General features: G+C 34.0%; 2 protein-coding genes across 4 annotated transcripts in view; both read left to right on the top strand.

The window, feature by feature from the left end:
- Positions 1-4,984, top strand: part of LOC114329633 (uncharacterized) — a 62,063-nt gene extending 57,079 nt beyond the window's left edge. For all 3 annotated transcript variants that reach the window (XM_050643594.1, XM_050643591.1, XM_050643593.1), the window contains one exon: positions 4,024-4,984. In XM_050643594.1, the coding sequence (XP_050499551.1) occupies positions 4,024-4,257 (234 nt within the window). In that variant the 3' untranslated portion in view covers positions 4,258-4,984. The remainder of the gene's footprint in view (positions 1-4,023) is intronic.
- Positions 4,985-8,789: 3,805 nt separating this feature from the next.
- The window catches only part of LOC114329634 (uncharacterized), a 55,783-nt gene continuing 51,258 nt past the window's right edge, over positions 8,790-13,314 (top strand). The window contains exon 1 of the mRNA XM_028278811.2: positions 8,790-9,627. Coding sequence (XP_028134612.1) covers positions 9,408-9,627 — 220 coding nt within the window. The 5' untranslated portion in view covers positions 8,790-9,407. The remainder of the gene's footprint in view (positions 9,628-13,314) is intronic.

Below are 13,314 nucleotides of genomic sequence, written 5' to 3'. Positions count from 1 at the left end.
TCTCCCTCGGCCTTCATTGCTTCAGCATTCGTTTGCAAATTTTGGAAACCACGAAGGTGTTACCAGAATCTTGGTCCCAATAAAGTTTTATTTTTAAAATGTATAAACATTTTCAATTTCTTTGCAACACGAAAATGCAGCAGCTGCATAATACTCTGGTTAAATCGGAGAGTACAGGAAGAGTCTATACCGGTGTCAGAGGTTTTTTCCTCCCCATAAGTAGTCCCATATCCTCTTCTCTCCGATTTCCCCAGGCATCACACTTTGGGCTTTTTCGAATTGCAAAGAAAGAAATGTCACGGATGTACTAGAGCCATCTACCGAAAAACAAAGTAAGTTATCAATCGAAGTAGAACAGAAAACGACAATAAATATCGTTCCCATACCACCAGATTGACAACAGGTGGAATACTTTCTTTGGTTACAACCTCTCGAGATTTTCAAAAAATATAAATCATACAGAATGCCGAGGAAATTAAGATGAGAGAATTTTAAATAATTCACAACCCGTCTGCTCAGCGTGGTAAAAGTTCCAACAAGAAAGATTCCTAGTATTCAACAAAAGAGTAAATGAATTAAAATGTATAAACATTTTAAATTTATTTGCAACACGAAAATGCAGCAGCTGCATAATACTCTGGTTAAATCGGAGAGTGCAGGAAGAGTCTATACCGGTTTCGGAGGTTTTTTCCTTTTCATCAGTAGTCCCATATCCTCTTTCCGATTTCTCCAGGCATCACACTTTGGGCCTTTTCGAAATGCAAAGAAAGAAATGTCAGAAATATTATGCAGCTGCTGCATTTTCGTGTTGCAAAGAAATTGAAAATGTTTATACATTTTAATTCATTTACTCTTTTGTTGAGTACTAAGGAATCTTTCTTGTTGGAACTTTTACCACGTTGAGCAGATGGGTTGTGAATTATTTAAAATTCTCTCATCTTAATTTCCTCGGCATCCTGTTTGATTTATAAATTTTAAAAATCTCAGGTGGTGTAACCAAAGAAAGTATTCCACCTGTTGTCAATCTGGTGGTATGGGAACGATATTTGAGGCGCTCAGAGCAACAGTGGCCTGACCCACATCACACAATTTTACCAAAACGCTTTTATTACATTAAAGTTATACATTACCAAGTATTTTCAGATGCAGAGTGGCTCAAGCAACCATTGGTAGAGCTACTCTGCATCTGAAAATATTTAAATAAGGGATAACTTTAATGTAATTAAAGCGTTTTGGTAAAATTGTAGGATGTGGGTTAGGCCACTGTTGCTCTGAGCGCCTCATTTATTGTCGCTTTCTGTGCTACTTCGATTGATAACTTACTTTGTTTTTATTTTTAATATCATTTTAATTTTATTAAAGTAAAACTTTCGCTTGTAGAAAATATGTATTAAAATAACGAAAGATTTTTTGTTCGGTTATGTTGGGTTGGGTTAGGCTTATCTACTTTCGAACGATGAAAGTTACTAAAACATTCCCTCAAGAAGTGGATCCCTGGAAAACATAAAGGACTTGTTTTTAGATCACCTTAACGCAAAACCTTAAAATCCAATACTCATTTTCTGACTTTTACCATATATGTGAGCAGTTCGCGAACTGTGTGTTGAATCATGATAACCAAATTAATGTCATACTCATCATTTTGTTACGTGAGCAGATAAAAAAGCTATTAACACTAAGCCTCAGTTTGTGCCTTTATCGTTTAGATTGAATTTATAGTTTTTAGAAAAGATTTTACCTATTTTAAAAACAGAAATGCATAAAAATGGACACAAAATATTTAACCTCTATTTATTCACATAATTGGTCACAGTTAATAACGGAAATCTATCTACTTAGTCAGTTGTACGGTACTTTTAAACTTTTTTTATCAATACATATTACTATTTCTAATACAACAATAATTCATATAAAAGCAATATACAAAGTGAGTTTTATACAGTGAGCACGTAAAGGTTGGAATAAATTAATTTTCTCGAGAATGGACGATTTTGGAAAAATATCCCAAAACAGGTCAATTTTTATTTTTAAATTGCGACTTTTTGGCATATATATGATACTATTGACGTCACCCATCTGGGTGTGATGACGTCATCTATATTTTTTTTAAATGAGAATAGGGGTCGTGTGATAGTTCATTTGAAAAGTAATTCAATTCTCTATTCAGTAATATAAACATTAACATAATTATTTATACAAGGTGTCCAAAAAATTTTTTTTAATTAAATTTATTGACGTAAAATGGAGACTGTGTGTAATTTATTTAACTGAAAATACATTTTACTTCTATCAGAAAACAGGAAATAATGTTTATTTGACAAATAAATATTGTTTTTTGCTTAAATTCAATATTAAAGCCGCCACCCACCTTCCTCTTGACAGTTTGAACATTTATTTTAAGCGAAAAGCAATGACTATTTTTCAAATAAACATTTTTTTTCTGTTTTCTGAGAGCAGTAAAATGTATTTTGAACTAAATAAATTACATGCATTCTTCTTTTTATGTCAATAAATTTAATTATAAAAAGAAATTATTGGACACTCGGTATAAATAATTATGTAAATGTTTATATTACTGAATAGATAATTAAATTACTTTTCAAATGAGCTATCACACAACACCTATTCCTATTTAAAAAAATCATCGATGACGTCATCACGCCCAGATGGGTGACGTCACTAGTATGATATATATGCCAAAAAGTCGTAATTTAAAAATAAAAATTGACCTGTTTTGGGTTTTTTTCCAAAATCGTCCATTCTCGAGAAAATTAATTTATTCCAACCTTTACGTGCTCACTGTATGTGGAACGCCTCAATTATTTCGCAAATGGTTTGCACGATTTTTATAGTTTTAGTGAGTAAGGGTTTTATGATGCAGCCGATATTATGGTGGTATTTACATTGTTGTCAAATCTTCCGTTTTTCTGGAAATCTAATGAACTGTCATATTTCCCTGAATAATGAACACCCTGTAGACATTTTACTTTTTGAATTCCTTATTGATTATTTGTCATGTCCCTATACCTAAATGCCATAATTTTTGGAACTATTGCTACATTTATTTAAACAATTTTTTTCCAAACAAATTATAAAATTCAACATTTTCGGCCCAGGCAGATATTATTTTAGGATCATTCGGAATGAAACAGGTCTCTTGTAATTTTTCTTTAAAGTTGATCATTTTCGAGTTACAAACAATTTAAAACTAAAAAAAAAAAAACGAAAAATGACGATTTTCAAGGCTCAAAATCACAAGTAAAAAATATTAATTTTGAAATTACGAAGTGCCTAAATTCAAGTTCAAACCTTCTTCTATCAGCTACCGATAATAATTTTTGGCATGTTTTATTCTAAAACATTATTTTTTAATTGTAAATGAAGCGCTTATGAGAGAACGGGTCATCGGGCTGCATCAACAACTAAAGAAAAATGTTTTAAAATGAAACAAGGCTAAAATACTTATCGGGAACTGATAAAATAAGGTTTGAACTTTAATTTAGAAATTTTTGGAAATCGTAATTTTTCGTTTTTTTTTTCAGTTTTAAATTGTTTATAACTCGAAAACGATCATCTTTAGAGAAATATTACAAGTTACCTTATTTGTTCCGAATTGTCCAAAAAACCTAAAATACTGCCTGGGGCGAAAAAATTGAAAAAAATGTTTAAATAAATGTAGCAATAACTCCGAAATTATGGCAGTTAGATATAGGGAATATTACATGAAAAATAAACATATTTCTTAAGCACTTCAAAAGGTACCAAAAGGTATTCCATTTGAAATAAGAAGATTCTTTAGATTTCCAGAAAAACTGAAAATCTGGCAATAATGTAAACATCACCATAATATCGGCCGCATCATGAGAACCATACTCACTAAAACCTACACAAATCGTGCAAGCCGTTTCCGAGATAATTGAGACGTTCCATATAAAACTCACTCTCTATATGTAGTAGTATAAATCAAACCCCGTTTATTACCACTGTATTTTTAAACACTACAACAAAATCTGTCCCTTTTAGGTGTTCGATGACGTGGCCGTCGAGCTTACCATGGCTCTGCTGCAGTATTTCAACTCCAAACCACCAGAGGAACAACTCTTCAGGTGCTTAAAAGCGCTAGCCAAGTTCGTCCAAGTCTCCACGCAAGAAGTGCCTCAACTAATCCAGATGATCGGTCCCGATCCAAGAAGCTTTAAGGGTACCAGCGAAAGGATCGATATCCTAGTTGATCAAATCGCCGCAAAATTGCGGTAGATGTTTTGTTTGCTCCGTTTTATTTATTTATTTATTTCAAAGTTTATTATTAATGTTAACGCAGTGTCACGGGTGCTGGATAAAGTCTATTGTTAAAATTATTGAATGAAACAAAATTTAGTAGTCAAAAATGTGTTGTATAAGTTGATTCTGACTAGAAGCTTTTATCATTAGTCATCCCTAAAATGTTTTACACATGAGATAGTTTCATATCATTCTTTTCATTGATTCATTCATTTCCAACGAAAATTATTAATACTGCTGCAGTTTATTCTATATATTTACTAAGTAAAAGTTGTTTTTAAACGTGTTGTAAAATATTTTACCCTTTTATGCAATTTTAAATCATTTTTAAAGAGTTTTAGACAAACTGTGGCGCAGCTCGGTCTCTTTAGGATCATATAACCTCAAAAAAATTCGCCGTGACGTCACACCAATATTGCGCACGATACCTATCGTTAGAAAGTGCCCTTGAATTTTGTGGTGACTGTAATTTAGAAAACAAATGTATATCTGTGATTTGTCTTATCAATTTGTCTTTAAAAATAACAATTAACGGCTATAGATAAATTTGCTTTGGAAATTTATTGCATTTCACTCCTTTCTAGTAGTTGTCGCTCTTTTTTAATAAGGTTATGTTTTTGGAAATTTTTGGTATGTTGTTTTTTACCTTTTTACAGGAGAATCTTTTTGTAATCAGTTATATCTAATAAAGCCAATGATATTATGTGCGTGTTTTCTTTATTGCGTACCTAGTTAAAAGAACGACATTTACGACAAGATAGAGAACATCTTGAAAAAAATCCCACAAAAGGAGCCAGTATATATTATTGGAGACTTTAACGCCAGGGTGGAAAAACTGATAATGAACCATATTTGAGAGGTATTGTAGGGTCATTTGGCTTGGGTATTGGAAACAACAGAGGAGAGCGTCTTCTACAATTTGCCAGTAAAAACGCCCTAGTGATAATAAATACACTTAGCCCGATCAGGGAACACAAAATTTTACGAAAACCTCAAAAAAAAATAAAGGAAGGATGAAAATTTGGGAATAGGTAGTTGAAATTGTCTATTATTATATAACAGGCGCGGATCCAAGGGTGGGTCAATGGAGTCAATTGCCCCCTCCTTAAGACCTCGCCTGTTGTCTACTGACACTTTTTTTAAGAAAGAAATAATTACAATTTACGATTGAAAATAAATAGTGAGTTTTGTGTCCTGTTGATAACTGAAGAACTTCATGGTCGATTTAGGGTGGCAGTGAATAAAATTAAGATAGCTATTATGGTAACCAAGGTTCTGAAATGACATGGTCCATGAAGAAGAAGAAAATAACAGCCCCTCCCGAAAAAGCATCGTGCGTACGCCAGTGACGAGAACATTTTTATTTCATTGCCCCCACCTTGCAGGGTTGCTGGATCCGCCGTTGTTATATAAGAAAAAGTTTACAATTCTACATCCCCTGCTAAAAATCAACTTGAAGCTCAAAATACACACAACTAGAAAAATACATCAGACAAAACAGCTAAGGGTAAATAATACGGAAGAATTCCAAATGAAATTGATAAACAAGAAAGAACCACAAATAGAAGACACAGATAAAACATTGAACAACATTGAATATCAGGGGAAACATTGGAATTAGTGAAAAAAGGAGAAATATGCTACAACACACCACAAAAACAGGAAACAAGACTCAAGAAATAGCGGAACAAAGCAGGAAAATAAAATATATGTGGGTCCGAGATAAAAGAAACCTTATAAATAAAGTGTGTCGAGAACTGAAGCCATATGCAAACGGTCGTGAATTATAAAAAAAATATAAACACACAATTACTACAATATAAAAAAAATATTTGGAAAGAAAAGAAATAAGAAACCTACATGGAAAGTTTTGCAGAAAACTGGAAAAGTTACTGGTCAGAAATAGGATATAAAAACACTTCAAAAGAACATCATTCTTAGAACCCAAGAAACACGGAATCAAGGTGCAACAAAAAAGCATTTTACGAGTAGAAGTAGACCAACTAAGAAACAAAAATACCTCAGTGATCGGAAACTCATAATGAGCGAGATTGGCTGGATATGTGCAACATGATATGAATCAGGCGAATGGTCTAATGAGTAGTGCAATTATCAATTATCCATATCCATAAAAAAGAATAACTAATTGTAAGCAGCAATTACAGAACCATCGCCCTTATTCCTCATGCAAACAAAATCCTGCTACATATAATCAATGAACGGCTAATGCGGATTCGTACCAAGAAAATGAACGCTTGAGCAGATATTGACCATCAAGCAGATAATAGAAAAAGTGAGGGAACATAATATACCATTTCTGCTTTATTTCGTAGATTACATAATAGAGGATATGGATTCAGTAAAATGGGATCCCTCTGGAATATAATGGAAAATTTACGAGTACCTAAGGTTCTGGTCAGATGATTATGACATTGAATGAAGCTGTATTAAATGTCGGTCTAAAAATAAATGAAGACAACAAAATATATGGTCGTTTCAAACAAGAACGACGACGAATAAGGCAAAATATTAATATAAACGAGCAACGTGGTTAAAAATTTAAATATCTAGGCGCTACAATTAACAATGACAACAAAATAGAACGAGAAGTGAAAGCGCGAATAATGGTGGAAAACATCTTTCTTTGCAATGCAACATCTAATAAAGTCAAACTTCTCTCACGAGGTGCAAAAATCCAGATATATAATACCATAATGCGACCAACAGTCACGTATGGTAGCGAAACATGGACGCTAACAAAAAGAGAAGTGTAACGTCTATGGTTTTATGGCCGTCAACGAAGTTAATATGTTATGCGTCGGATTTCCAAATTCTTTACGCGTAATCCGATATCTTTTCGTCTGGGTCTGGTAATTAAATTTTTATGACACGCGATAAGGGTGAACCACTCCGGAATACCTTCGGTACACTTTTGAGAATAGTGATAAATATTAATTAGTTTATTTTTCTTTTCGATGTTAAAACGTTTAATAGACGATAGGAACAGATTCGAAGAATTATTTTAACGTTTTTGGTTTTCGGGGCAGTGTGCTGTGACAACCGTCGAGGAAGGACGATTTGAATTTTTTTCTTGGCGTGTGTGTGAGCGACGAGCGAACGAGGAGCATTTTTAAGTTACGGGCTAAATCTTTGCGGAAAGAGTGTGATCGGGTGCGAATTTTTCAATAGTGATCCGCGGAGAAGAATACGAATTCGCGTAATACCGTACTAACAATGTCCGAAGTTGTCGTCTAGAGTGTAGAATTGGAACAATAAAGTGACGGGCTAGCTGGGACCCGGCTGCAGTGACACAGTGACGGATACTGCAGGTGGTGTCTCATCGTAGGGGATGTCAACCGGTTCGTGTACTTGCTGAGACTTCGGAAGCCGTAGCTGTAAGGTAATTGACTTTTCTTATTTTCTTACGTAGGACATTAGAACACTGTAGCCGGTTCAGTACAAAGTAAATAAGTTGCTGGTGAGGGGAAAATTCTTCGAGTGATATATGGCCCTTGCAGAGATAGCGTGACAAAGGAAAGAAGGCGCAGACATAAAAACGCGTTAGATAGTCTCTCTTCGGAAAGGAAAATCGTTAGTGGGATATACAAAGGCCAATAAACTAAGATGGACAGGACATGTGACACGCAGTAACGACAATCGGCCCAAAATGTGATACGATCTGGACAAAAAAAGGAGTGAGACAATGGGAAATAATGGCATAGGACATAAACATGGAAGGCAATAGTAAACGCGGCAAAGACTCGCGAAGAGTTGTAACTCCATTGATGAGGATGATCAGAAAGTCAAAGGGTTCAGTCAAACATTTAGAGATTTGTATTGCAAAGTCAAATATCCATCACATATCTCCTTGAAATATCAATTAATATTTTATATTAAAATTTTCTGAAAGGATATATTCCTCCTATATTATTTAAAACTATTTTTTAGTTCCTTTCCAACGATATTTACAGAATCATGAAGTCAAAAGTTTACATTACATGTTCAGCACAAGAAAATCCACTTTTAAGTCCATCAAAAGTTTTGAATCAGATCAGAAAGTCAAAGCAGATATTCCATAAAATATTCACAAGTTCAAAAATCACTTATAAACTCCAACAATGCTTTTCAAGAAAGAGATCAGAAAGCAAAAGGGCTAATACGAGTACCTTAAGATAGGAGATTCCCTAAGTCATATATTCTATCCAATCTAATCATTAAAATGAAGTCGTAAAGAACGTCAATAATTCTCTGCTACACAGATGATGCAAATTTAATAGCCCAAAAAGAATATAACTTTCAAAGACTAGTTCACAGATTTAAAACTTATATATTTTATTTGACTATTTTTCAATTTATCTCCAAAAACAAGACAATCTTAGCCTGAATCTAACCCTGACTCCGCTCTAATTTATTTGATTAAGGTACTACCTGTTGTAGACCGCGAGTCCGGTACTGCCTCGTCTACCTGTTACCGTCGACCGAGTCACGTAAAGGTGCAAATAGTAATAAATGCAAACGTACCTCGGTGTGACCAGCATAGCAGCATAACTTTCATTGCTGAAATCGTAATCCTAAAACATCCACCCAGTCCAGTCGCCTGAAGATTCCTAGCAGTACCGTTTTATCTGTGGTGGTACTGGTACAGTGAACCGTCCTTAAAGTGATCAGAATTTTTCATAAGTGCTCAATAATCGTGTATATATTTCATCAAATATGTGGAACAGGAAATATGGTACTTAATGATCCAGCACCGATCTACGGAAAACATGAAAACCGAAGATATTGTGTTTATTGGTGATTTCAACGTTAGATGAAGACAGGTACTGCCGTATTTTCCAGGATATAAGGTTGGATGAGTTTCTATACGCACTAGCCTCTGTAAAAGTGGATATTTTAGTGCACTTCCTATTGTGGTCAGTTTAAATAAGATCAGTGACATAAATCGGGTTTTGTAAAAGTTCATGTAGCTATAAATAAACTAATTGAACGAATTTGTACATATTTGTTGGTGATTTCAGTGTTAAATTAGAGCAGGGACTGTATTACTGGTATAGGAAGACAACAACCTAATCTCTGGGATATTTAAGACAAAATTGTTCGAAATTGTGACAAAACTATGCCATAAAATGAACTACTTCAAAAGGGGAATGGTATTTATCACGTTTTTCGTGGCTTGTATCTCCATGGCTCTATTAGTGGCCAGTTTAGGGACGAAACACTGGGTGAGTGCTAGGGCCAAAAGGATCAAGAATCCGCTAGAAAGTGACGGGAAGATCAACTTTGGGTTGTTTGACGGGAAGAAGGAACTGAATGTGGCTTATGGATGGAGGACGTACGATATCGATGGTGAGTAATTTCCAGGAAGTTTGTTGTTATCGATCAAGGTGAGATTTCTATTAGGGTCAAGTATGGAACGTTAATTTTGAATTACAATTGACATTGATTAATTATTTATTAATTAAAGCGATAATAGTTAGTATAGAAGGTTCACAAATATAGTACCTTCATTATCCTAATGTAGGGTGACCAAATCATACTTGACAAAACCAGACACACACAAGGTAGGATTTGGGGGCGATACCCTCCCAGCTAAAGGGGGGTCTGAGGGGTCTCCATCGAGACGTAACCACTGAAACATGCTCTTTTTAGCTAATTTGAGACCTATAAATCTTTTTCAATTTACCTATGAAGATGTATTTTAATTTAAATTGTGAGGCGTATAATAAATAAAAACAACAATTTTGCAGTGAATACTTATTTATTATTATCTTACTTAAAAACATAATTAAACAGGATAACTAATATTGTTAGTCAACGTTAAAATCTTTAGGAATCAAGAAATCTTTGGGATTTGAATTGGGGATACTTTTTTTTCGAGGTCCGAATAAATAACGACGTCCGACAGGGCCGCCGCTACCATGTGTGCAAAGTGTGCATAGTGTGCATGGCACACGGGCGGCCGATTATAGGGGCGGCCAAAAGCAGGCCACTGATGATAATACTTTTTTTTAAACGAAAATAAATTCAAAAAATTAAATAGTGATGATTCAGATATTTTTATAAACTCTAATATTACAAACAATCTAAACAAAAATGCCAGAAAATGTTATTTATTATATGAACTGCCCTTTTGCAGCTGTAGTCGTAAAGTAGTTCCGGGAATGCTTTTTTATTCAAAGTTGCTGGCGACTTTCAGACTTTAAGATATTTTTATCTGCGTGGTCCATATGCGCTTTTTTCAAATTTTGAACGTTTATGATTTGTTAAGAGAGTTACGACAATAGGATACTTTCCGAGAATTTAGATAAGTGATTGTTAACTGGCTCTCATTAAGTAATAAAAAAGTCTTTTTTTAGACTTTTAGTAATTTTTTAGTAATAAAAAAAGTCGTTTTTATTACTCGATGGTTTAAAAAATATTCTTTATTACTCGATGGTCGCTCTATTATAATATTGTTCCTTTATGCTTATGTATGGTTAAAGATGGGTTATAGTTCAGTCTAAGTTGAGAATTTGATGATTTTAGACACGCTTTTGATAAACGATTTTGTTTGTAATATAGTAGTATGCCCGTTTCTTTTGCACACTACTGTATTTCAAATATGTATTTAAATATGCATATTAGTAAACAATTAAGCATGCCGAATGTTGTAAGTAGTCTTGTAAACAAAACTTACACATGTAGGTATTAGTGCAAGATTGCATTTCTGTATATTATTATGGATATAATAATAATATTTTTTTTGGTACGCTGGATCCAGGTCTAAAAGTAACGTCGAGATCAGAGCAATTATTATTATTCATATACTCGTTACAGTCTCCTGCACATTTACTAATAGTAGGTACCTATGTTCAAACGACTAAAGTGTTGGAAGGGGGGCGGCAAATATTAAGTTGCACACGGGCGTCCCATACTTTAGCGGCGGCCCTGAGTCCGAGGTGGAAGTCGAAACGTCAATAAAATCATTTTTTAAGTTAAATTGTGGCTTATTTCCCAAGTAGAATAGTAATTTTTTTTCGTTCAAGCCAATTTTAAATCTTGTTTTTTTTTGCAAAATAAAGTTGTAAAAACTAGAACGCAGTCTATTTTTAAATTGTAGAGTGCCTGCAAGATTTCAGAAAGAGTATACACTCCCATCTTCCTTTCCTCTAGAGATGCATCAAGTCAAACTAGTTTGATTTTACTCAACCAACTTGACTTGACTTGAAAATCAAACTTTTTGTATAAAAAAGTTTGACTTGACTTGATCTCGATATCTTTAGGTTTGACTTGAATTCAAACATCTTCAAACAGTTTGAAAAGTTTGAATATTACGCAACGTGTTTATTTGTTCAGTGGCGGATCAACGAGGGGGGGAGTAATGGGGTGGGGAGGGGTAGGGGAAATCCCCCAATCCCAACAAGGTCCAAAAAATTTTGACAAATTTCAATAAACAGAAATGTATTGACTGATATGATATTTAAACCGCAGACGGACAAATAAAACCCAATAAGCGCGCCAGTTAGGATAATAATTATTAAGAAAGCTTATAGCGTTTTACAGTATGATACAATTGATCCAAATAATGGCATAAACCAGACATCCAAAGTGAAAGTTATCATCCAACACCAAATGTTCTATATGGTCCACATAATGTTCAGAAAAAAGTCACACCATTTTGAGCGTAGGGTTTGAAGGGAAGAGGGGGGAGAAATCGGTAAATTCGTAGTTTTTTACGTTTTTCGTCAATATTTTTAAAACTATGCGATTTAGCATGAGCAACCTTTTATACAAAAATGTTCTACATTCAATTTGAAATAAAAAAGGCCCATTGCATAATCCTTCTAAAATGAACGGTTCCAAAGTTACGGAGGTAGTATAGTATAACTGGTCAAAAAAAGGCCTAACCCAAACATCCAAAGAAAGAGTCTTCCTCCAACACCAAATTGTTCTATATGGTCCACATATTGTCCAGTAAAAAGTTACACCATTTTGAGCGTCCGGGTTGGAGGGGAGATTGGGGAGAAATCGGTAAATTAGTATTTTTTTTACGTTTTTCGTCAATATTTCTAAAACTATACTTTAGCGTAAACAATGTTCTATACAAAATTGTTCTACATAAAATTTAAAACAAAAAAGGTCCTATATATAATTGTTATATAATCAACACTTCCAATTTGGGCAATTGATGATGATTTTGGGTGGTGAGGTTGACGTTTCTTCGAGGGCTTATCACTAACATGCCACTGAAATAGCAAATTTTATTTACAAAACACAATCCTGTTAAAGAAAATTTCTTTCATCAGTAATAATATTATAAATTTCCCAAAAAATATAAAAAGTATCGAAAACTTCCACTTTTCACCCTCCGTAACTCTGGAACCTCTGATTTTATAACAAATATGTATAGGACCTTTTTGTTTTAAATTTTATGTAGAATCCTTTAGAAACCGCATAGTTTTAGAAATATTGACGAAAAACGTAAAAATCTCCGAATTTACCGATTTCTTCCCCCTCTCCCCCCAAACCCGACGCTGAAAATGGTGTGTGTGACTTTTTTCTTAACATTATGTGGACCATATAGAACAATTTGGTGTTGGAGGATACCTTTCACTTTGGATGTCTGGGTTTGGGACTAGTTATAAGTTATACCATACTATTAATGCATATTTATACATTAATTTTTAAAAAATTTAAACCCAACATTTGTAGCCTGTCTCCGAAAGACATTTAAATTGTAGATAAATGTAGGTAAAACCATATAGACCTGGATCCCGCGTACCAAAAAAAGTTGATTAATAGCAAGCTGAAAATTTGTTAACAGATTAACGGTGTCTAGTCAGACAAACTTTCATGTATGGGAACACTGGAACAGGGAAAGTTTTAATTGTGGAACAGGTTAAAAATTTGAAACGACAGCTACGTAAACTACGTAAACGTTCCATGTATTTTGTCGGATAGAACTTCCGATTGATTAACATCCAATTGATTTGTTACCCTTTCATTAAACTCTCATGCAAAAATCAGACTGGTGTTTATCATCAACTGGGCATT

Source organism: Diabrotica virgifera, chromosome 2, assembly GCF_917563875.1.
Source record: "Diabrotica virgifera virgifera chromosome 2, PGI_DIABVI_V3a".
Lineage (NCBI taxonomy): Eukaryota > Metazoa > Arthropoda > Insecta > Coleoptera > Chrysomelidae > Diabrotica > Diabrotica virgifera.
This window is presented reverse-complemented; position numbering and strand designations above follow the sequence as displayed.